Genomic DNA, 25667 nt, shown 5'->3' with positions numbered 1-25667 from the left:
GTGAGTTCGTGTGTATGTTTTGTGAGATTAGATTTGTGAGTATGTTTGTGCCTGTATGTGGTGTGTGAGGAGCGTCCCTGCAACTTCATGGAGGAAGTAAAATCGTGACATTTTATGGTCATTGCAAAAGCGGCAACCCTGTCGCAGATTCGCCGCACACTCCCAACCAGGGAAAGGAATGGTCTAATGTTAAACTGGAACGAGTCTGTGGAGTCCCCACCTGACGGCAGCCAAAGCCGCCTTATAATTCTCTGTGTGAATATTGAGGAAACTTGTTTGCAATTCCTAGCCTTTAGAAAGCACGCTTTTTTAATATATTTTATTGTGGAAAAAATATTTCCTTATTATTCTGTAGTACAGACACGCCATTCGTGAGACACATATATTTACAATCGACAATGAAGACCATTATAAAACAGATCTATGGGGAGGGGCGAGATAAGACATCAACAGGTACATCAAGAAACAGGAATCACATAGTGTCATTCACATACACGAGGTCCTCGGCGCTAAACTCCTACAGACCGTCCTTTTCTTTGTTTAAAAACCCGTAGAAATTTGCAAATGTGCCTTTTCACTCAGACACTTTCGCATGTGTTCAGGCAGCGCGCAGATACGCCTTGCGGGCACTTCCGTTTTTAAAATCCTCCGACCTAAAACGTGAAAAAAACACCATCCCGTAGCTCTATTTGTGGATACGCTGGATGCTACGAGTCACCTTCATTCAAATCCGTCTTAAAAGAATTAAATTCTCAACATATAGCGAGCGGCGAGGCGGATTCTTTCCATCATCAGCTTCCTAAACCCAAGGTCAATTCATGCGAGGACGATCTGTCTTCAAATTGCTGCAGTCGATTTTTTAAAACATTCTTTTTAATTAAAGTATAATCACACGGTTGAGTTTTTTTTAGTCCATCTTGTGTCCTGTGACTTGGTTAGAAGTGGACTTGATAACTCCACAATGGGCCAGTATAACAAAACGTGTTGCATATATATATTTATATATATATATATATATATAGTTTAATGAACTCAGTCCATGTGCCCGGCTGCTTAGGGTGACCATTGCACGAATTATACTGAGAAGTTGGTATTTTTTTAAAAATCCAAACTGCTTCTAATCTTCTGAAATTACATCAATGTCCTCTGGACTCGTCTGTCTGGTGGCCATTCTCCACCTGTTAACGTGTTGTGTCCCTTTCCGTTTTTGCTGTGTGTCGGGGCTCTCTTCTTCCAGTTTCTGTCGCTTGTATTTAGTCCTTCTGTTCTGAAACCACACTTTTACCTGACGAAAGAAACAGGAAAATGTGTGAGACTTTCCTTTTTTCACTGCATCCAAGAAAGGAGGCCACGCCTCAAAATATATGTGGGGCGGCACCGTGTATGCGGATGTGCAACCCCGTTACGTTTACCTAAATAGGTTCACAGACTGGGGTTGCCTGTTTCTAATCTCAGCTGCCCATGACTTTCCCCCATTCACTTCAATGGAAGGGAAATCGTCAGATAAAGCGGGCAGAAGTGGGAAACCCTGACCACAGTCCCCAGCCCCATCTTCATACTGTCCTGGCAGTTGTAACCTATGATGTGCTTCTCTTCGCGGTACTTGTTCAGTTTTACTTTGAAGGGATCTAAGCTATTTGCCCCCACAACCTTCTGGTGAACTATTCCAGAAACTAGCCTCCCTCTTAGTAAAGGAATAGTTCCTTAAACCTAAGCCTACTTTTTTCAACTTATACTCAAGTCTCCTACAATAGCCCACCAATTCCAATAGATCTGACTCCTCTACACCCCTGAGTCTTACGAACTTGAAAACTTCAGTTACATCTTTCCGCTCCCCATCTTCTCTTCAATCAAGACAGTCAAATTTCTCAAACCTCTCCTTGTGTTTTGTGCTCTAGATTCCTTCGCATTTCAGTGTTTTTCTCTATGCTTTATTCCAGTTTAGTGCATCCTCCCTGTAGCGTGGATTCCAGAACTGCACACAATCCTCACAAAGTAAACGGTGTAATGCTTTATATAGTGACTGGATACTCCCCTTGGGCTACATTCTATTTTTTTCACATTCGCTTTTTTGATAGCAGCCAAACATTGGCTTGATGTACTGGTGCATCTATCTACTATCACTTTCAGATCTCTTTCTTAGAAAATCTATTTTCCCAATAATCTTGCAGCCCTTCTGCCAGTTCTACATTCTTAAGAGCAGGACTTTACTTATCTACATTAAGCTGCCCAATTGTCCACTACCTCCCGACTAAGTCTGAGTCTCCTGCTGCTTTTCCTCATCTTCCAATGCGCTCCTGGCTGATCTCCCACATTCTACCCTCTGCAAACAGGAAGTCATCCAAAATTCTACTGCCCATATCTTCACCCGTCACCAAGCCCCATTCCCCTATTACCCCTTTGCTCACTGACCTACATTGGCTCTGGTTAAGCAATGTCTTGATTTTAAGATTTTCACCCTTGTTTTCAAATCCCTTCATGCTCTTACCCCTCCTGATGTCTGTAATCTCCTCCATCTCTATTACCCTCCAGGATGTCTATGCTCCTCTAATTCTGGCCTCGTGTGCATCCCTGATTTTAATTGCTCCACCATTCGTGGCCGTGCCTTCAGCTACCTAGGCCCCAAGCTCTAGAATTCACTCCCTACACCTCTCCACCTGGCTTTCCTCCATTCAGACACTCCTTAAAACCTACCTCCTTGACCAAGCTTTTGGTCATCTGGCCTAATATCTCCTTTTGTGGCTCCATGTCATACTTTGTTTTATAATGTTCCTGTGAAGCGCCTTGGGCCGTTTTATTACGTTAAAGATGCTATATAAATATTAGTTTTGTTGTTATTGTTGTTGTTCCACCATAAAAAGCACCCCTGATATTTTCACAGATCAGGTGTCCACTTTGCCGAACTCCTGCAATCTTTCTGCAGCTGTTTCCTCCAGCTATAGGGATAGGAAAGAATTTTCATTTATATGAAAGCATTTTACAGTTAATGAAGTACTTTTGAAGTGTAGTCACTGTTGTAATGTAAAAAAAGTGGTCGCTAATTTGTGCACAGTGTGGTCCCATACATAGCAATGACATAGATGACCAGATCATCAGTTCCTAGTGATGGTGGCTGAGAAATAAATGTTATGCCTAGCAACCTTCAAGAACAACCTCTTTGTCTTAGGTACCCTCTGGACTAAGAACTGATTTCAGACCTTAGTTACATCCGCATTATCAACCCTGTTTCAATTTTATACGTGACCCCTAGTTTTCCATCTCTCATTTCTCCAGGACTCCCCCTCCCTTGGCTATGTATAAACCTTTTATTTTCTTTAATATCTTAGTGTTTCTGTCATTATTTGATTGAGATAATGTGCTATATCATTCCACTTTATATATATATATAACCTCCCTTTTTCTGCCTCTTATACGATTAAACGTCTGCATCCAAAATGTCAACTGTGCCGTTTTTCTCTACAGATGCAGATCGACCTGCTAAGACATATTTTTTCCAAACCATTTATAAAAATGAAGAGTATTTGATTTGACTAACCATGCCTCCGGGATTCCTCTTGTCATATCCCGGCAACCAGAATGTTTCCCTTTCGCACACCCTGTTTCCATTATCCGTCAATACATCTCAACACACCGCTAATATTTCCTCATTTTCCGAACTACTTCTCTAAGAGACCATAAAAAATCTTTACTAAAAATCCAATTATATCGTGCTACATTCTTGCCCATAGCTATATCTTTTGTTACTTTATGAAGATGTCTATTGCCTTGTTCTGATAAGAATGCCTTTTTGTTAATCCATCTCAACACTTATTTGGTTTATATCTCCTTAATTATTCCACTACCTTCTCCTTGATTATTGATTCGAAAATTTCCTTACGACTGATGTGAAATTAACCGATCTATAGCAACCAATATTACATGCCATTCTCCAGGCGTCCACTTATCTAACCAATCTCCAATTATTTGTGCTAATGTTTCAGTTAGCAGAGTTTCCAAGAACCCGATTAGGCCCAGGTATTTCATTTACTTAGATTTTATTCAAGCATCCAGCCACTAACTCATTCTTAAGATTAATTGCATTACGCACATCAATCTGACAATTCTGGAACATCAGCGTTGCTATTGCCTCCATACTGTCCCTTATACTTATGGAGCTAAATAACTCATTTAATTTAACGGTGTTAGTCAAGCACTAGAGGTAAAACTAAAATTAAGCATTGTTTACCGTAAAAGCAATCCTTACCTGATGGAAATACATACACTGTAATCCTAATATTCCAATACGTTTCCCATTCACTTCTAGTCTCATTGTAAAGATTGTACTGTGCCACATGCATCCCTTCTCATTCCTTGTCATGGTACCAAATCCAAATTCATCAAATCGTTTCTCATCCACTTCTATTGTATTCGACCCAGATGAGCTCCTACTCGGTACAGAAATGTTTAAATAGTTCCCTTTTTCATTGCCCAGTACGCTGGAAATAATTGATCCACTGGTCCTAACGTAACTTCGGCGGAAACCCCAGAGAAACGCCGGAAATTGGGAGGGTCCGCGCGGATATTGCTGGCCTATCTAGATTTAGAAGTTCATCGCGCCTGCAGTAATACCTTTCCATAAGAAGTAGCCTAGAGTAAGGCACAGAAGGAATGTTTCCATTGGCCTTAGTACAAATAATATAATCTGAAGATTTTTACAGAAGGCGGGTTTTTGGTGTAACTGTCTTGGAAAACTGACGTTCCTCCTCCTCAGGCCAGTCTAATGTGAAAAGGAACAAGGTTCAGGAAACAGTTTAAGGAGGTTGCGGAGGGCGGGTGGTGGGGGAGGGGGTGGAATTCATCATTTCATTGTTGACCAGCCTGAGACACTTTCATGATCAACCCAATATTAAATAAATGGAAATTAAAAACTTAACCCCACCCACCCCTCCCCCCAACTCATCCCACGCCCTCCCGTCCTTCTCTCAGAACTTTGTTTCTGTCTGGTTAAAACGGGCTCGTTGCTGCCAACGCATTACTGACGCCGCATTCAAAACATAATGCAAGTGTCATTTCAGATTCAATCAACCGAGAAATGACGAATGATTCTTTGTGTCTAATATACCTCCAGATTTCGGTATGTTTAAATTCTGCAAAGGAAAATTACTGTTTCTCCCCTTTCCCAGAAACTGAAAGTGTTAATTATAACTACATTAAACCGAGTCTTGCTAAACTCACGAATTTTCCCAAACAGAAATACCATTTATCTTCTCTACAAACACCTCACTCAGGCCCCGCAAGTACATTTTAATTAATAGCAAACTGGCATGTTTTCTGCTTCATTTGCACATAGAACTCGGGGCATCAACACCCAGTTATGATAATCACAGAAAATGCTGCACCGAGGATTATTCAACATGACAACCAGATGATCACAGACCAGTTTATTTATTTTCTTAAATAGAAAATCCAACACGTGCATTCAGCCTCTGTGCATCGAATTTCCCCCCGTTTTCTGACTTAGCCTCGAAGTCCCTGGTAACTGAACTGTTTGCCTGCACCGTTTGTGTTTAGTGCACGGTATATAAAACACTCTCGCATTTGGAATTGTATCCGCCCGCTGGTGCGGTAATAGGCTCGGGGTTTCCATGAAACAAAAGTTGTAGAGAAAATTGCGCCGAATTCTGACACAGTGTCCAACAGTGGTTAGGTCGGGGGCATCGTTTAATTGGGATTTCTACCGAAAGCGTTCTACCGAATGTGTACCGTGCCGTCTAATCCGTACAGTAAAACAGAACTCTTTATCGTAACGAAAAATCCCAGCAAAATGCCATTCAAAGGAGATACAGTACTAAGTCATTTGAACCTGCTTTAGGTGGAAGCAGGGAGCGGAGTCTTGCCTGTGCTCAGACCAGCAGTTGGGAATAATTGGGCTAACTGGTAGGAGGATGGTGAGGGGGTGATACCTGGATTAAGAGTTCTTTAAAACAGGGGCTACATTAGTTTGAATTCGTTGTGTGTGTGTGTCAGTTTGAATTTAGAGATCTTTACATTCGATTTGAACAATTTGAGTTTAGGCAATTTGGCCAAAAGTTGATTAGTTCGTGAACACACTACACTCAGATATCACGCTCATTACGGAGAATATCCTATTTAAAACAGTGTGTCCAAATGAAGTCAGACCCAAATGAATCCTGTAAATGTTACCTTGTTTACCTGGAGAGATTAAAACTTTCAAATAATCAGACAGGAACTAATGCGGCTGCAACTCGCCAGCCTCCGTGAGAGGGACGGCTGTATGCGCCCAATAAATTCTTTCCTTCTCTAATTTCTGAAGTGGAACGCGGAATAAATGGACCGACCCTTTTCCTGAGAATATAAGTTACGTGGAAGGACCAAAAAAGCTGCTGAACCCGTCATGATGCCTGAATTATTTAGAGTCGACTTGTATAGATTAGTTTTACTATACATATATAAAATTATAAATATTGAACCCATTTATATATATAGACTATACACTCATTAATGTTGTTTGTGTAAATTGAATGACATTTCGAGTTCATTATATGTGAAGGGCTTTGAGACGTTCATGAAAGACGTTCAAAGTGTTTGATAAATAGAATATTTCTGTACAATTCTCCTTTTAATAATAGTCTTCCCAGCTGTAAAAAGGTTGAATGTACACGTGCACATTTACTGTTTGATAGTTTAGCAGAATCGCTCAACTATTGAATTAATATAGATATATTTAATTAGTGATGTTGGGAGGTGACGAGTTTTCACGCTGAATTCCACGGTTACAGAGTTCATGTAACCATCATTCCTCTACAGACTATTTTCTTTGCTTCCACAGTCCGTGGTTCTGGGAGAGGTGAGGCCAGCTGGGTGAGAAATATACAGTAATATTTGAACATGGAACTTGGTGCAAATCCAGCACTGAAATAACAGCGAGTGGTAATAATGAAAAGAGTAAACCAAAAAGAGTGCTGAGAATGCGGACTCAGGCAGGAGCAGGCGATTTTACAAGGACCCTGCAACTTTATCCGATCTACTCTCAACTTTCTTTCCCGTTAAATACCTTTTATGGCACGCGGAATTTCTTGGACAATTTTCTATGAAACCGAACCAAAAATACATTCTCCCACCTCTGTGCCTTTTAACTCTGCTTTATTCTATTCATTCACAGGGTCTTTTTCCCCCTCCGCAGTGACCGTGTTCTAAAGAAATCGAACTGCAGGGAACCCCGGCGTTTTATTTGAAGAAGGGCACATTACCATTAAATCGAGTGAATAGTGAAGGGGATTAGCCACATCCCCGCCTTACTTTCATTACAGAATAGATCTTTATTTCACACACTACACCGAGGAGCTCTTTGAATCCCAGCGCTCATGCAAAACTCGATAACTTTTTTTGTTGTTGCTAAAACTTGATAGGCCCCAGAATTACCCAAATCGAAGCCACCTTAGCGGTTTATTTTGTTTCTGTGTATCTGAAATTGCACATCTCTGGAATAGCTGAAGTGTGAATCCGTTAGCAGTAGTAGGGTGGAGCAGAGCCCCGGCTTGTGAGCTGGTTGACGGTGCCCTTGGCACAGTCTCTGAGGCTGTTGGCACACTGTGGTGAGTGGACACTTCTATTCCCCTGGCGTACACACACAACCTGAAGTGAGAGTAAATTAATACCCAATGAAAGCCATTTCCATCTCCACCCATTGTATCCGTTCATCTCGGCTGAATATTCTGGCGGGATCCCAGTTGTTTATATTTTTCTTCGACTTGCCCCAGAAGATCGGATTAAAACATAAAGCAATGAAGGGCAAGAAACCCCCATTTGTCCCAGGAAATTTGTTTTTCTAGGATCCTAACGTCCCTGGTCTAATATCCAAATACATCTGGATATCCCAGATCTTTGCGGCATATTACCCGGCGGGTACAATATATCTGTACAATATATGACAAAGTTTGGGCCTCAGGTAGTGCTATAGACAGTATAACCCAGAACTAATACTGGAAGACAACATTAAGGGAGTATTATTTAAAACTAATGAGCTCCCATACATTTTGATATGGTATTACACATACCGCGCACACACCGGAAGTTTGAAAGTGTATGTCCTTTGTGAAGGATTGCAGTATTACCCTGTTCCGTTAATCGGTGAGATGTTAACAAAAATAAAATGATTGACTGCGCTTGGACAGCAACCTGGATTAGACAATCATTACTGGCCTCAGGGCAGAAAGTTGTGATGCTTTTTTTTGCATATTTATATTTCTCAAGTGGAGTAGATTCGAATCCGATATTGGAATGCGGCTGCACATGGCAACAGTCCCTTTAAAGGGGATTAGGAGATCAGTTCAGGAAATACTTGAGCAGCACAGACGTGTAAACATTGCCGTTTTAATAAGCCCGACAATATTAAGCACTTAAAAAAAACTTCAAACATTTTACCCTTCTAACTAACCATGGCAGAAAGTGAATCACATTTTCACTAAGACAGCATTTCCGTTCATCAGATACCTGGTAACAGCAGCTCTGCATCTTTACCCTTGGTCTTTGAGTCCATGAGATAAGTGACACTGGGACAGTTCAATTCTTATTATCATTAATGCATGTTTGAATATGTTTCACTTCCAATAACGTCGGATCTTTAGAGCAAACAGTCACAGTGATTCGGATTGTCTGGATTGCGAATATAAAATCTGTGACAGGATGGGCACGGTTTATTTTGAGGTAATAGGCTTTATGCGTGGTTGGGCTGACTTGTGTACCCAACTTCTGCTACAATTTAAGGGATAGCCGATAATATTCCTCAGCCAATACCTGGCCGCACCACATAAATTAACACGCAGACATCATTGGGACAAAGGTGTCCTTCTTCATTGCTGCGTGTAGCGCCGAGCTATCCTTCAACTTTGGTCAAGTTCAAGGTACAATTCTTATAACGTGGACAAATTGTTCGTGAAATACCTGTGAGATCGGATTTTCTCCCCTTCCTATTCAAATGATCAGTTTTTAATGCTTATAATCCAGTACGAATCATTTTCCCTGACACTAAAACTACGGCAAATTATTATACAGCTAATTAACAAAAATAAATATAAATAATAAGAAAGGATTAATGGGCAAATGGTTAGATTTGTAATACTGTATGCCCAAAGACCCTCAATTGACAGATGCATGCTTGAAAAACGGGAGTGAGTCCTAAACTGAAACGGGGTTGGGCACCTGAGTTAGAATTCCTTATAATGCAAGTGAACCGAAAGCCATTTTCTAATTTTTCTAGCCCCTCGTAGGATGAATGTGACGTGATTTGGGATCGTATAATCCAATTGAGAAAAAATGGGTCTAACCAGACTAAATATGATATAATTAAAGTCTACAAAAGGAGGGAGTGAATAGTCATGGTGATAATTTGATCTAGTACTAATCTGTGGTTCACTGTCCAACTTTGATGATCTGAATTCTAGTACTGCAGTTAAGGGCTCACCACGCACGTGCTTCCAATGCACATTTGTAAATGTATTAAAACGAAAGTAATTTATTTTAAACTTATTCGTTGCACAATAGGCTCCTCCAAAACTAGATTATTCAATCCGCTTTGAAGATTTGGAGATAAAGTGAATGAAATGAAGTAAAATAAAATGTATTTTGTGTCTCTGCTCGTGTATGGGTCTGTGTGTGTGTCTATGGATATGCATGTGTGAGTTGGTGTATTTCTGTCCCTGTGTCTCTTGTCTCTGTGTTTATGTGTAAGGATGTGCATGTGTCAGTTTATTTCTGCATCTGTGGCTGTGTGTGTGTGTGTTTGTGTCTAATGATCCATATGTGTCCCCGTGTATTTCTGCGTCTACGTGTGTGTCTATGAGTCGGGGTATGTGCGTGTCAATGTATATTTATATCTGTATCTGTGTGTGTTTGTATCTCAGGATCTGTATGTATGCCAGTGTATTTCTGTGGCTGTGTCTGTGCGTGTTCTCTCTTCGTGCCGATGACTATATGAATATTTTTGTCTTTGTATGTGAAAGAATGTTTTTTTGTAAACCTCTCTTCGCTGACAATATCTATTTGAATGGCGTTAAATTAACTTCTAAAAGAACCAATTTATATTTTCTTCTTAAACTCTCTACAGCACAGCCCTCCGAATCGGCACACTTGCAACATTTTGGCATTTTTTTTTTTCAATTATGCATCCGTGAAACTGGAGTCAAACCAGAATTCTGTAATTAATTTTCATTACTTTGTAAAACAGGTTAATATTTGCATATAACTTTGTCCTATATTTTGTTTTCTCTTCCTGTTTCTGGATTGTTCTGTTCACCGACAAGGAGCAGTTAAAACCCACTGACATCTCCTTCACAAGGCGGCTGGAGTTTCAGCTTGGCCCGTTCATGGGATCTTATTTCTGAAAGCTGTTGTCAAAAACTGAACTTGCGTCCACGCTGTAACTAAAGGGGTCGACAGCAACTTAAATAAATCACAGACAGAAATGGGATGATTCTCCCTTGCTATATTGTCTTCTCGCCTGGCCAGTTCCATCCTTGATAACTGCAGCTGAATATATACATCGAAATGTTTCATCGGAGGAGCCCTGCCTCGCATGTATTCACTTCCGTGCAGAGCCGCTTTAAAATGATGCATGAGATCATTTGCACTGCTGGCTTAAACTCGCCTTCAGTTAGATTACTTGAAGACTAATTCTTGTTGGTGATAGATACTTTTAGAGGGTGGGAGTAATTTGCTATGTTGATGAATTGTTCTATTTATCAACAAAAGATAATGGATAAATAATTAAACGGAGCATGAATAACCCGCTCATATTGCCTTTCTAAATACTGAAATGCCTGTATTAATATAATGGTTTCCATGTAGTTGACGCTGGGACTATTGCTATTTCATTGTGTACGGAACGTCGCTTTTAAGACTACATCCAGAATCAAGCAATTACTGGATCAGGTTCCTTATCCAAGATGATGTTGTTAGTGGTACTGACTCGGGAGTGCAGCGGTTCAGAACAGTTCAGACCATTGCAAATTTTAAATCCTTCTGTTTCAGTGCAATACCAAAGACAAAAGTAGCACACAATTCAACCGATTGATCATTATAGAATTGTGCGTCATACGGAGACGACCTATTTCAATAGTTCATCCAAAGTTTGAGATGGGTACCCAAATGTCACTAGATTGTGTTAATTATCAATGTAGTTCAACTCCAAACACAGGCAACCGTGATCTCGTCATCGACCACGGCACCATTAATTAAACAAAATCCCAACGGGTCATGCCACATTCTATTATGCAAAATTCCAGGGCAAAATCAATTGTTGTATTACATTCCAATAAAAACACTCCTATTGTAGAGAAGATATAGCTAAGCATTTTCACGCATAATCTGGATACAAATATACCTCCTGATTATTCCTGTTTACAGTACTCAGCACACTGAATATTCTATGTCCTCCCCCCACCCCCACCCCTTTTACTCAAGTATTGCAGTAGCTAATATATTTACACAATAGCGCCTTCTGTAACTTATCCTCCTTTTGGATCGTTTTATCACACTACAGTTTTGATTCAGACCTTGTTGCAGAATCGCTGTTTAAACAGACTGAGGAGTACATTCTAACACATGTATTTGTTCATATGCAGTCTGTTCAAACGCCAAGCCAACTGATAAATACCGACATTCCTTTTGTCAGCATTGTACAATTCCAGGAATCTACATCTAATTCTTTATAATAATCCCTTCAGGTTTCGTGTTCTAATATTTGGTCCTTAGTAAAAAGCGAATAGTTCCTGCTTGTTCATTTTTATTGCTACAGTGTTCTTATTTTGGAGCATGTGACCTGTTACATTAGTAAAATGTGATAGTTTCCATTTTACACCAGACTGAGTATGGGGATGGCACAATAATCACAAAAAATCCATGCTACAACAACACTTGTACATGTGGATAGAATGTTCCATTTATTATCACTTCCATGTCATTTGTCTTTCTTGTTTATAACGACACAATGTCCACAATTAAACATGACACACCTTTCTCTCTCTAGCTTTAAATTGAACTGTCCTTATGGGAGGGAACATCAAGTTTTTTTTCTGCGTAGATGCAACAGTCTTAAAGACTCCAGGCGATAAACTGGTACAACAATAAACTGGTTGCCTGGCATTTTGACAAAGTACTGTCAAGTTCAAAGTCGGTTCTGTGCATGTTGAGTTAGTTCTATAATTTGCTCCTCACTTTTCTTCTGCTCATTCCACTGAACAGCAATGTTCTGAATATTTGCGAAAATTTCCCTTGAATTAGTGGAAAAGAAACCCCGTGAGATACTTGGTAAACCAAAGGTTAATGGAATTGTTTGGATATTTTTTATTCTGCTTAATGTACGACTATTTGATTAGTTAAACGACGACCCCATATTAAGATGTCTGCACACAAGTAATGAGGATTGTTATTGTTCGAGGAGTATAGTGGAACGTTTACTCAATCATACAGCGACTGCCTTACATTAAGCAAATACAGAGTCAAAATCCTATTCGTGGGGGGGGGGGGGGGGTGTTTTTGTGTGGAGAGAATCATATCGCTGAGAAGGAGGCATTCGGTCCATCGTGCCCATGTTGGCTCTTTAAAGGAGTTATCCAATTAATCCCAGTCCCATGCTCTTTTCCATTTTCAATTATATATCCAATTTCCCTGTGAAAGTTACTGTTGCATGTGCTTGCACCATGTCTTCAGGTAGTGCAGTCTAAATCATAAAGCGCCGCGTTAAAACATTTTTGTCAACCCATCCTCCCTCCACCCATGTTTCCTTTGCCAGATTCAAGTATCTATTCGCCCCTCCCTCTAGCTATCTAGTTCCACATTCTTACCTGGGTTTCTGTAAGACACAAGCTGTTTGCTAATTGTTTTCTCTCGGCTCCCACCACATAGTGATTTTTCTCGAAGGCTCGCTCTAATCTCAGGAGCTGGGATGGGGAGAATGCTGTTCGAATCCGCTTAGGTTTCCTGGTGAAGGGGCCGTGAAGGAGCAAACCCTCGGCTCCCCCCTCACTACCTACAAACAAAAAACAGCAAGGATAAATTTGTTAGGAGGAATTCGTTTCCGATTATTACTCAATTACTGCAGCATGTGATTTTTGTTTTGCTTTGAAAATCTGTTCAAAAATAATGACTATATATTGTTTGTTCTGTACTCATAAATGATTGCAATTACACACAAACTGCTGTCACTACACTTTAACATATTGGGAGCAGTACACTAGCAAAAATCGCACTTTAGCCAATATGTTTTATTTCTGTGCCAATACGCGTGATACAGTTAATTTATCACCTCAAATTGCTCCACAACCCTCATTAATGACAGACCTGTTAGCAGCAATACATCGCCCTAGTTTTGTATAGTTCAAAATGCTCTCTCCAGATACAAACCACCTTTGGAAGGACAATATCAGCTACTACATCGTTGAGTTTTTTCACAGTGTTAAGTGGATATGCTACCGAATTTTCACGCGTGTCTACTATTGCACTTCACTGAAATCAAGAGTGGCAACACTGATAGCACTATCTGCATGATATACCGCATATCAAAATGTAAATATGAACTTTAAACCATTAATCTTATTTACGTGGCAGTATATTTAGTTGTCGTGTCGATGAGGCAGAAACGCAACGGATCCAACCAATAAAAGTTTTTGCAACAAAGTAATTAGCATTCAATAAGAATGAATATTAATTGTGCAGTTATTAATATCTGAGCCGTTGCTGTACGAGTATAAAAGTGTTACATATTAGATATGCGCAGCGTAATTAAACACTATTACACTGCAATGTGCCAACAAAATTCACACCTTAAAAGGAAAAGAAAAAGAACACTGGTATTGGCACAGTTCCCATTTAATCAACAACATCACTACCAGAGTTAGGATTAGCAGAAACTGCAATCCTATTTTGGGCCTAAACTTAATTAAAGCCGCAATCATTCGTTTAGAGGATATGGTTATGGCTCAGCTTAGCATTCGTATAAGTTGCGTGCCAGTTTTTGAGTTCAAAGTTCTCTCGGTTAAAGTTATCAGGAACCAGAGGATTGCATTGAAATTATAGTGAAGGTTAGAAAAAAAACTACATCCTTGTTTGGAGTTTGTTGGGTCTCGATTTAGGATTAGCGGAAAATATAGCGTTGTTTTGAGTTTAGAATTATATTTAGAATGAAGGCTTAGTTCAACTGTTGGATTTGGTTTAAGGGTTGGGGCTAGTGTTTGGTTTAACGGTTAGGGTTATGGCTTGGGTTAATTGTTGGGATTGAGGTTGAAGGGTTGGGGCGAGTGTTTGGTTTATTGGGGCTTTGGCTTGGTTAAAAGTTAGGGTTGGGAGCTGGTTTGAGAGTTGAGGTTAGGACTTGGTTTAAGGGTTGGGGTTGGAGTTTTATTTAAGGTTAAGCAGAAACAGCATATTTTTCCATATTCATAACAAAAATAAACCAGAATTGTGAGAAGTGATGTTTTTATTCTGATGGATTGGCTTTATCGTTTTGTTGAAACTATATCTGCCAATGAAGAAAGCCGTCATCCGTTCTCCCGCACAATAGGCACCCACTGGGATCATAAATCGTGCAATCATAATTCAGCAACTCAATACATTTATATAGCCAGTTAAAACTATTACTGCTCTTCAAAATAAATTAATCTGCGATATTCGCCAAGCTACTGCTGAGGTTATGTGACAGAATCTGATACAAAACCAGCACAGCCATTGTGAGGTTATATTGAGTGAAAGAAGTAGAGCGTGGCTCGAGAGTCGGAAACCCTTTAAGGTATACCTGGGCCCTTCCTGGACCTTTTGTTATTTCAGAAGTCAGAGGCCGAAGCTTCACAGAAGGAAAACGAAGTTCAGATGTGCGTATTAAATAGATATTTTATGATGACTATGGATACCATGGTTCCTGCTCTTCTTGTACTTATGACTTTTTATCTAAAATAGGTCCATCATCTATACATTTTAATCTATACGCTAATCCATAGCTGTATATTACATACGTAAACATCCAGGACAAATGTCCCGCGCTTTTTTTGAATTAAGTTTTGTTCAGCACAGTGAAGTTTTCAAAAGTCCGATTACAGGCTCGGATATAGTGCAGCACATAAAATCACATGTGCAGCGTATGCCTGCATCTTGCACAAACTTTTATCACGTTAGGTTTTTCGGTTTGCTTGCCAGACAAGAGCAACTGCTGGCATTGCAGTTAGGGCCAATACGTTCATTGCGTAGAACTAGGTCAGGAATCCATACGCATTTCAGAAACATATTTTCTTCTAAATGTTGGACGGGAGACATACTATTTCTTAATGATTTAAGACCTGCTAATGAAACCGTGGAATGGTATGCTTTTGATCATTCCTGAGACTGCTGTTTGGCCGATGGCAATACGACGATGACTGCCAATAATATTGAATCGTTAAAGCTTCTTAGTTTTCAAGCGGTTTAACCAGAAGGGCCATTCTTTAATCCAGTTACGCAGTGCCGTTTTCGAAGAAAATAACAAAGAAATTTAAGGACAGCCCATTTTATCAACCAGATTCTGAAATCCGAATAGACGACGTTATGGCGACATGCGATCTCATATTTTGGTGGAAGGAGCGGATCACTCCCAAATATGAAAGGGGAAAGAGTAAAATGTGTGAGGGAAAGAATGAACGACACTGAGTGGCTGCTGGAGGTTCAAATGAAGTTACAAGATTGAAGAGAGAACACAAAGGCATTAATAATACTGTAAAGTAACAGTGCTGAATATAGGTAGACATGAAAAAAAGGTATGGTCATTTAAATATATGGAATGCTGCACCAACACAGAGAAATGTTAGCAAGGATATAGGAAATGAATAAAATTACAGTAGTTTGAAAAATACAGTATACATGTCATGATAAGAGAGAGAGCGTATACTGCAGGAATGAACTTCCATGGACCAAATCAATCTGTCCTATTCCTTGCTGCCTTTTTGGTTAAACATGCGTATTAACAGAATTTGGAGCATGGAACAAGTGGTGGACACCGAGATTTCAGAATAACTCATTCCTTTGGAGCAAGTCCCTATACATTTGTTCAGGGGGTAGAGTTTGGAAAATGATGGGTCTGTGGAGATAGGCGAGCTCAGAAGTTGTAGTCTGTACCATATTATTTGGATATTCAATGATTTGCACAATTGTAACATCTTCAGATACAGTGAATATGCACTAACTCATGATGATATACGTTATGGTAACATAGTACCAAAATAGCCAAATGTGCTTATTTACTCACAATATAGCATCTGTTGTTTTCACATAGAAAAAAGAACCCAGTTGTTCTCCTGTCACACCTGAACACTACTACTCATCAAAGCAGGCACCAACATAACTAATAGCTAATGACTGAGAGGAAGCATAGGATGAGTCAACAAGCAGCATTGGTGAGAAAAGGATAGTAGTGGTGTGACTAAAGCATGGTCAGCTGATCGGGAACTGAGATCTATCTTGCTGAGCTCTCCTCCTGAGCTGAATGGGGAAATAGGTTTTAGTGAGACTCTTTCCAATACAGACTGATGCAGCACCAGCAATATTGAGAAGTCATGTACCTCCTTGTGTACTGCATTGAAAGCTGGTCTGGATGGTGTGGGGGAGTGCAACATGCAGATATGCCACTTCCCATAAGTAAAGACATGGAACAATTGATTGCACTACAGACTGCCACTAAGCATGTGACATCTGCAGAGACCTCAAGTTATATAGACCATAAGCACAGTAGAAGCATCTCTGATGTATGTTCCCATTGCTGCTTTGAAGGGTTAAATAAGCTACAGTAATGGCTTGATTTATGTATTTCTTTGGAGAATTGTTTCAGACAACAAATAAAGAGGAATATCAAGACTTCATAGATGCCCACTATCCTATCTCAAACACTGTGGTGAACTTAATGAGAAGCATTTCAGGAGATGCTGGTGAGGAGTAGTTTAAAATGACTGGTTGGTATTCATATTAACTACATCATATAGTAATGGTAGGTACCACTTCTGAAAGTACTAAGATCACAGCGACTCCAGCAAAGGAGAGCCCCATCTCTGATCCAGATGTTTCAGAATTGATCACAGAGACAGATAGTAGGTCTTCTGTATACGTTGTATCTCATCATTGGCTATGCACCCCGTTCAAGTAGTTAACATTAGGACATTTTCACAACCAACCTGAAGATGTTCACAATGCATAACAGACAAGCACATATAAACCATACCACTGCATAACTAAATAAAATGAATTCAGCTTTACTTTTTCTTGTAGTATACAAATTCTTTAACTGTGTAATAAAGAAAACATCAGACTTCTGAAAGACAAAGTGGTTGACTCCTGAGGGTGCAGGTTGAGAGGAATGCTAACCTTAACTGGTGTTGGCAGAAAATTTCAGACAGCTGATTATTCCTCACAGTAGTCTGAGCCTCTTTACATAGTGGCCCTCTGTCCTGCTTAAGAGCTAACTGTTGTAGGCTCACTTCCTGAGCTGGTACTTCCTGTGACGCCTATGTCTCTTACACTTGTTGTGCTCCTCGTTTACATTTTGTTACATTGCAGTACAGCTGCCAATGGTAAATGAAGCTTTGCTGTCTGATAAAAGAACACCCTATATACCATTTACTTCTGTCACTGCTTGTTGATAGTGTGACATTTTTCCCTTCAGTAAGCTCAATAACTCCAAGTCTGAGCTGGAGTAAAATACTCATTTCTCAATTTGACTGTACAACTGCAAAATCTTGCATGTATTCATTATTAATGAAACTAAAAAAGCTCTAATGTAAAAATCAGCATTTTCTCTCAATTCCTTTCTACTGTTTGTTAATGCAACTCTGGAGGAATAGAAATATAACACTAAACAACACTAAGGAGATAAATAAGACACAAGTACTTTTTACTTACATTACACATTGTTTTACTCCTTTTTTTGGCCTTAAATGTCCAGTTCAGCTATTGGAAGATAGCAACAGAACATTTGACTAAGTTTTTATTTTCTACTGAATACACATGGATGGAATTTCTATTGTTTATCTTAAAATAAAATTCTAACTGAGCAATATGATTTAATCCAAATGTCTACTGAAGGACCGACTGCAAACCCACAATCCTCTTGCCATGCCTATTAGCTAAATTATTTGCTGTGCATTATTCTTTTTCTCATGAATTTTTCAGTCTCTTTTCCCTCCTCTCCTGACAATCCTAACTCTTTATTAGGATACCATTTCCTTTAGTACCTCACCTATGTAGTCATTATTCTTGTGTGAACTTTGACAACAAGAGTCTGCAGGTTATTCAACTACAGAAGACATCATAGCCAAGTCCAAATCTGTTGTCACCTAATATCCAATCACACAAACTTCAGGAATGTAAACTCTGGCTATTTTTCTTGATGTAATTGTGCTAAGCTTTATTCACAGTCCCTGCAAACACCTGGTCAAGATCAGGTAACAACCAGACTGAACCTGGGATCTTCCTAATTTCATGTAAAAGTGACGTGTTTCGGCAAAGGCACTGATATTACATGATCTATTCAAGAGAAGGGTCCAAAAGCATGTGTGGTCATTTAAATCAAGTCTGCATATTGATTCAGTACTTTGGAGACCTTCCACTCTCTCATCCTGTGATACTTCGCTCTGCTGCATTCACTACACGAACAGGAAGGGTGACTTGTTTGTAGTTTATCTGGTTAAAGTTATATGGTGGGTAATTATATTCATGGTCCACATTCACAGCAGTTGAATTGGGAATAATTGCTTGAATAGAAGCCATAGCATCTTCAAATCTCCCTTGGCTTTAGTTTTGTACATTTTTAGAAGTGAGCTCAGATGATCTCGAATCAGATATTTTGCAACTGAAATGTTCATTCTTGATTTGCATCTAGGTATGCCTGAGGGGATCATCCAAGGAGATCTGTGCTTAGGGCAATCAAGCTGGTTCATTTGAACAAGCTAGGCTTGAATCCAGATGTTGGGCGCATTCAGTATTATGATATAGTACCACCCTAAAGTTTATACAAAGTGGCTACTGCACTATTCAGGTGAGTGCCCTACTTAATTAGATTACCAAGGAATTGATTGATAAAGAGAGATGATTGTTCAATGAAGGTGGCCGGATGAATTTGTTGCGCCATAACTGACACCTTAGTTCCCATTTACAAACAGAAAGAATGACTGTGCAGGAGTTAACTAACACTGCACAGCAGTAGCAGGCTCATTATATTCCTTCCAAAAATGTTACTTTAAATTCCCCACAGTGCCTTTTTTAATTCAATATTTCGGATGATACTATTCCTTAAATGCATCCTCAATCCCAGGAAGAGTGACTATTCCTTAAATGTACACTCAATCCTGGGAAGAGTGGTTATTTCTTTAAATGAATATGCAATCTCAAAAAGATTAATTATTCCTTAATTAAACCATCAATCCCACGAGAGCAGTGCTTATTCCTTAATTGGGCAACCAATCCCAAAAAGAGAAGCTATTCCTTAAATATATTCCAAATCCTGGCGGCAGTCTGTTACAAGTTTTCCACAAAAAGGAACAGTTTCAAGAGAATTGTAAATGAAGAAACTATAAACATCCAACCAAACCATATGTTACGATAAAACATCTCATTTTTACTCAGAAATGTAGAAGTTTACACTTTAGAAGAAAACTATTCAGCCATCTGTGTCAATGCTAGTGCTTTACTAGAATAAGCCCAGTGCCCTGTGCTCTCCCTATAGTTCTGTAGTTCTTCTGCTTTAAAAGTTGATCAATTTTTCCCTTAAGATATGTAATAGTCTCTGCTTCAATGGTTTGAATGGCAAATCTCTAATACTCTCTGTGTAAATAAATTTTTCCAGGCTTCTCACCTCACTCTTTGACTGGCCATTCTAAATTGATAATCCCTCATCTCTGACTTCCCAACTGGAGAAAATGATTCTTTACCCCATCAAGACTCTTCATGATTTTAAACACCCCTATTTAGTCTCCTCATAGCCTTCTTCACTCCAGTGGGAAAAGTCCTAGTATCTCAAATCTCTGGTTCTAGCTTTAGTTTTGCAACTCTGGTATCATCCTGGTGAATCTATGCTGTATGGCTGTATGTCCCACTGCTTTGTGTCCTTTTTATAAAGTGACACCCAAAAATGTGCACATTCCTCTAACTGTGCTCTAACTATTGCCATCTACAAATTTATCATTACTTTCTTTGCACTATATGTCCTTATTTATAAAATCTAAAAATGTGAATAAATGTCTAATAGTCCAGTTATGTGTTTAAATTGTTATAAATAATGTTACATTTGTTGTTTTCATTAAAAAATATTTACACTGTAAAGTTGTATAATTTGATTCATTCAATTAAATCTTCAGCTTCTGAGTATAGTATACAATTTCATTTTAAGAAGTTAGATTTGTTTAAATCATCATGATTTGGACTCTATCTCTTTAACATGAAAGATCCAGACAGGAGCAACAGTGGAGATAACTGTCAATAGTTATTGATGATGCTTCAGGAAAGAAAGTTCTCTGCACGCTATTGTCAATTGCAGCATCTTTCAAAGAAAGACTTTCATGTTTTCAGACTAAAAGAATAGCATTTAATCAAAAGGTTACATGGATAAACATTTAAAGAAATCGTAGGAAAAAATACTTTACTTAGGCATAACTTTATAATTGTATTTTTAAATGACCAAAACTATGCCATCTCCGCACAGTGTTTACATTGCAAAGATTCTTACAGGAGTTACCATATACTGTCATATGCCGCCTACAAGTGACAGAAAACTCATAGAGGTTACAATACATGGCCACATATGGCCAATCAGTAACAGAGGCCAGTCAGTACTATCGTGTGGCCTACCAGTAACGGAAAGCTTGCAAGGATTACCATATGCTGCTATGTGTGACCTAAAAGTACAAAAGTTGTGCAAGTCACACACACTGTGGTACGTGGTCTAACTTTGATGTCCCTGGGAACTTCTGTCAGTCTGGTTTAACCAGCTACCATGCAAAAAACAATGAGGTCACCAGTAATTTAAGGACTCCATCAATAAATTGTCTGCAATTTGCATATGTTGCAAATGTGAAACAGTTGTATAGATGATACGGGTTCATTATGTAAAACAAAACTACATCACCTATTTTAAAGGATTATTCAGAATGACTCCAAGCTTTATCTTTCTGATTAATTTACTCATGAGTTAGATTGGCACTTCTGGAGCAACTATTAATAACACATTTAAAACACCTTCAATATAGTATAGAGAAAAAGTAGTTTCAGGGAATAAAGTTTAATATTGGAGAATCGTTTCTCCATGTAAACGTTACATATGAATAATAACAAATATAAAAATGGCCATCAGGTTGAGGTTAGGTAGCACGACATTCATTTAATCAAGGGGTCAAGGTTATGTCTTAAGCAGCAGAATGTTAAACATTTCCCACTTCAAGTACTATCGGGCCTCCAGCTTTGGAGCACCATTACTGCAGCCCCATATCAAATTAAATATTAATTAAATCCAGCTTTTCCCTGCATAAGGAGAATTATATTTCCAACTGCATCATTGCAATGCTCCTAATATATGTGCGAGTGAAAAGGAGTCATGGATCTGAACATTAACATTTTGATAGGTATATATGAGATGGAAATAAAAATGTGCACGAAGTACTTCGGAAACTATAAGGCTAATATCAAACATCAAATGGAAATATACTAAAGACATTGCTCTGACAATGTGGTAAATCAGCTACACGCACCACAGCCCTAACCACTCATGATGGGCTATCTATCTGAAAGTATATACAGGTCTGTGGCAGGCTCTGCATGATCTTCGCCATATGATTAGAGACGAATTTACATAGTCGGTAATATTTTCTGCACATGTATAATGTACTTTGCATATATTTAGCATGCTCTGCGCAGTGAGTAAGCTCCCCATGAATCTAACCTGCTAACAGTGATGTGCGTAATATATTAGTGGCAGGCTTTTTTACGCGTGTAACATTCTCGACGTGGTTTCTAACTTGCTTTGCATGTGTATTTCGTATTTTATATACGTAACATGCTCTGCACAATATGTAATGTACTCTGTGTGAACTACCTATTATGCACACTCTAAGATGTACTCTGCAGGGTACATTTGTGTCATGCTCTACAGATTAAGTACCTGTAATGGATAGTCTATAGCATGCCTCCATGGTCTGCACACATAATATGCGCTGCACGGCCTGTAGTATGCTCTGCAAGAGAGACTTGTGCTGTCCACGGACTGCATGCTGTACAGTCCACTGTGGACGGGCCCTACAAGTAGTCATGGTTTTACATTGTGTGGTGCTTGTGATAAAGTTAACATTTTATCGCGAGTTTATAATTGTATTTGACACACAACGGAAGTACCCTGGAGGGGTAATACCAATATTCAGTGTGCACTCCTGTTTGGTTGCATTCCTTGCTTTAAGCTTATAGACTGTATGTTTAGGGAGCGGGAGGAGGGGGTGGTGATACATAAAAATAAACTTTCTTCAAATTATCTCAAAATCAAGCTTCTCTAAACAGTTATTGTGTGGTTATTCGAACCAATGCGTTAATGAAGCTTTGCCTTTTCCAAAGAGGCTTTATTCTCCCTCCCCTACCACCACCGCCCACCTCCATCTCGAATTCAGTGACAAGGTCCAATTTCGTCCTGTTCCACCATCTCTCTCAGAGACTCAACTAATGACCCAAGGAATGGGTAGAATTTAGGACTAATTTGGACTACTTCATCCCTCGCTCCTGGAATTTTTTTAAGTTCAAAGAGTGATTAAATGAAACTTTGCACCTATTCCCATATTAAAGAATCGTTTACGTTCATAGCACTGATTATGTTTGTTTTAACTATTCGACGCAATTTCATCTAGATGCAAATTACATTAAGGACGAACTTGGAGTTATAAACCGCCTTTCACCTCCCAACAGTGTGATATTCTTTACGTTGATTATCTGAGTGTTATATAACAGCTCCAATGAATTATATAGATCATGTTGTATCACTTATAATATAAATCAAATGATTCTGTTATATAAACATCAGAAGACTTTTTTAAATAATATCTGCGCGTTTAAACTGTTACCTAGGAATTCAATCTTTATGTTAAATGTCATTGCTAGTTTCAGGCTAAATTACGTGAATCCAGTAAATTGCCATTTTAAACTAATTGAATTAAACTGAAAGGCGAGAGGGAAAGTGTAGGCTATGTCCACATCCCGCAGTTATTCCGCATTTACGGCAAGGCCTTTGCATTGCGCTTCGTCAGATATCCAAGAGATATGTATTTGTATAATTCACATGTTAACAACTGTTTTGCGCCAAGTCGTTTATTTTTAATTCTAGAAAGGGACTAGATAAAAAAGCATGCATACATTTGCAACAAAGAATATTGTACTATAAGCACTTTCATAGTGAAGGCTGATAAGATTTGTTTTTAATAGGTAATGGTTGTAAATGTATTAAGCCCATTAGTGGTAGTCACTGGGCAATTAAACCCAAGTCTGAGTTATTTTAAAACCATGGCGTTGAATAGCCGCGCTGCTCTGTTCAAGTGTATAAAAGAACAATAATCAGTGTTATAATTTAACGTGTCTTCCCTCTCCTGATTGATGAGCATTGATTATAAGGGATAGTTAAAACTTGCAGAACTTTTACAGAGACTCTGAACTAGAAACAAGATGCGCCTTTTCCTGGAGTAGGAACCAGTTACTAAATCCCAACCACTTAGTCGATCCGTGTTACAATTTACAGCAAATTTATCGATTTGCATTTACTAAAAAGTTCCTGCAAACAGTGTTTGAAAATAAATGCAACTTTTTAAAATATAAATTCAGTATACAAAGTTGTACTGCAGCCAGTTTGCAAAAGGTGCACCCGACAGAAATCTGAATTTCAACCGCCTTCTTTCTGCCTGCTCTGAATTTTCACTCCGGGTTAACTGCAGCTGATCACTGTATGGAGTTTTGTTAGTTTTAGATCAAAGCAGCAACTTTCAAACTAGATTCGGAGCGCTGAGGAGAAGAGCATCAGACCTTTCCTGATTATCTTTATAAGCTTAGATCTAAATCTACAATCGGGGGTCATAGAGCGGTCTCTGGATGCAGACAGCACTGTGGCCGTCTGGCCAACCTAACACTGCCAAAAGTTCAGAAACTCTCCGGGAAGTAGAAACAAGCGAAAGGCGCTACGGTAGGCTTGTTGCAGCCCAGTTTACCGACATGAAGCAACCGTGGTTTGCTAGAATTATTGCTAAAGTCTGATTCTTACAGAGCCTTCTAATACAGTTTTTAAACCATCTCCAGGTCTCTGTTCAAACGAATCCCTTACTCTTTCGCGCAGCATTTATTATTTAACTCGAATTGCATCTGAGCTGGCCCGTGGTTTCACTTTCTGATCCAGTCACATTTAACCAGTCACAGAGACCGCTCTATGACCCCCGATTGTAGATTTAGATTAAGCTTATAAAGATAATGTACACTAAATATCCTCATTTCCGTCATTTATTTATGAAACTACTCGTTCATGTTTGAGCAACAAAAATCAAATAAAGAACATGCACAAGATATGTCGCTGGTCTCTTGCTGTAAAAGTGGTAGATTTTTTTTCAAACTGGTCGTTATCAAGAGCAGACACGGGGTATTTAGAATATAACTTCTAGACACAGCTATTGGATGTAAGTAACTGAGATTAGGAGTTTGTCTAATCATTCTGTAATAAGAGTTGGTTAGTGGGTTTTATTCAGATGCAATTAAACATTTTACACCTCTTTGCATGATATTGACACGATACTTACAAACTGTTATTACTTAAAATTATATCCATTTACCTTGAAATCTGTGGCCCAGGTATCTGTTCCTTAATACCCATGGGTAAAAACTCAGCGCTTCTCTCTGCTGTGGTGCAAAGAAAGACTGCGCGGGGAGATGGTGCGGATTCCCCGGGTGCATTGAGAGAGCGGGGCTGGCCGGGTGGCTCACCGGCTCGGAGAACAGGAGCTCGGGGCTGCTGTAGAGAGTCCTGCCGGCGTTCTGAAAGCCGCTTCCAAACGGAGAAGCGTGCACCGAATCAGCATATCTCAGAGCTGTGGGTCGAAGGGGTTCATCCCCGAGTGCGGATGAGCTGTCTTTGCCTACCAGAGCCTCGATGGTGAAGCATCTCTTGGCCGTCGGCTGAAACATGGCTTTCGCCAAATGTGTTGGCTCTGGTGGCAAAGATCAAAAAGGTTTGAGAAAGTCCAAAACAGGGTCGAAATAAGGTTTTGTTTTCCCCCAGTAGGCACAATTCCTTAGATCCAATGTGGACTCCAATCCATAAAACAATCCATATGCGTACCTGGCAATGTGTGATTCGGTTTAAAAAAACTTGTGTTAATGATTTGGAGCTGGATGATCTAATTAAAAGGGGGCTGACACTAAACAGCCCATTGATTGCCAGCAGTTTCTCACCGATTGGCTCCATTATCTGCCCTGCTGCTCGTCTCAGTTACAGGCGTGGTGGACATGCGCAGAAAGCAATTGCGGAAACGGTCCAACCCATTTCCATTGAATAGTGACCGAGAAACCGAGAAATGCAGGTCTGCCTGTGTGTGCACAGAGGATGGTGAAATACGGCTGGGAAACTGTCACATCCTTCAGCACCAAACAAGTTC

General features: G+C 39.4%; 1 protein-coding gene across 2 annotated transcripts; it reads right to left on the bottom strand.

The window, feature by feature from the left end:
• Positions 1-368: 368 nt before the first annotated feature.
• On the bottom strand, positions 369-25356 carry emx3 (empty spiracles homeobox 3). Of its 2 annotated transcripts, none has more exons than XM_068042923.1 (3): positions 24846-25356; positions 12843-13027; positions 369-1285 (listed from the first exon to the last, which is right to left on the bottom strand). In XM_068042923.1, the coding sequence occupies exons 1-3, from the start codon at positions 25195-25197 to the stop codon at positions 1118-1120; spliced, it is 705 nt and encodes a 234-aa protein (XP_067899024.1). In that variant the 5' UTR covers positions 25198-25356; the 3' UTR covers positions 369-1117. The 2 variants fall into 2 exon arrangements, with proteins under 2 accessions (XP_067899024.1, XP_067899025.1); XM_068042924.1 differs by lacking the exon at positions 369-1285 and adding an exon at positions 12014-12269.
• Between the last annotated feature and the right edge of the window lie 311 nt (positions 25357-25667).

Source organism: Heterodontus francisci, chromosome 12, assembly GCF_036365525.1.
Source record: "Heterodontus francisci isolate sHetFra1 chromosome 12, sHetFra1.hap1, whole genome shotgun sequence".
NCBI classification, from domain to species: domain Eukaryota; kingdom Metazoa; phylum Chordata; class Chondrichthyes; order Heterodontiformes; family Heterodontidae; genus Heterodontus; species Heterodontus francisci.
This window is presented reverse-complemented; position numbering and strand designations above follow the sequence as displayed.

Coding starts and splice junctions, on each gene's coding strand:
- emx3 (XM_068042923.1), bottom strand. CDS start 25,197: ATGTTTCAGCCGACGGCCAAGAGATGCTTCACCATCGAGGCTCTGGTA. Junction 13,028..24,845: donor CCTGGGCCACAGATTTCAAG/GTAAATGGATAT, acceptor TTTTGTTTGTAG/GTAGTGAGGGGGGAGCCGAG. Junction 1,286..12,842: donor TGTGTCTTACAGAAACCCAG/GTAAGAATGTGG, acceptor TTCTTTCGTCAG/GTAAAAGTGTGGTTTCAGAA.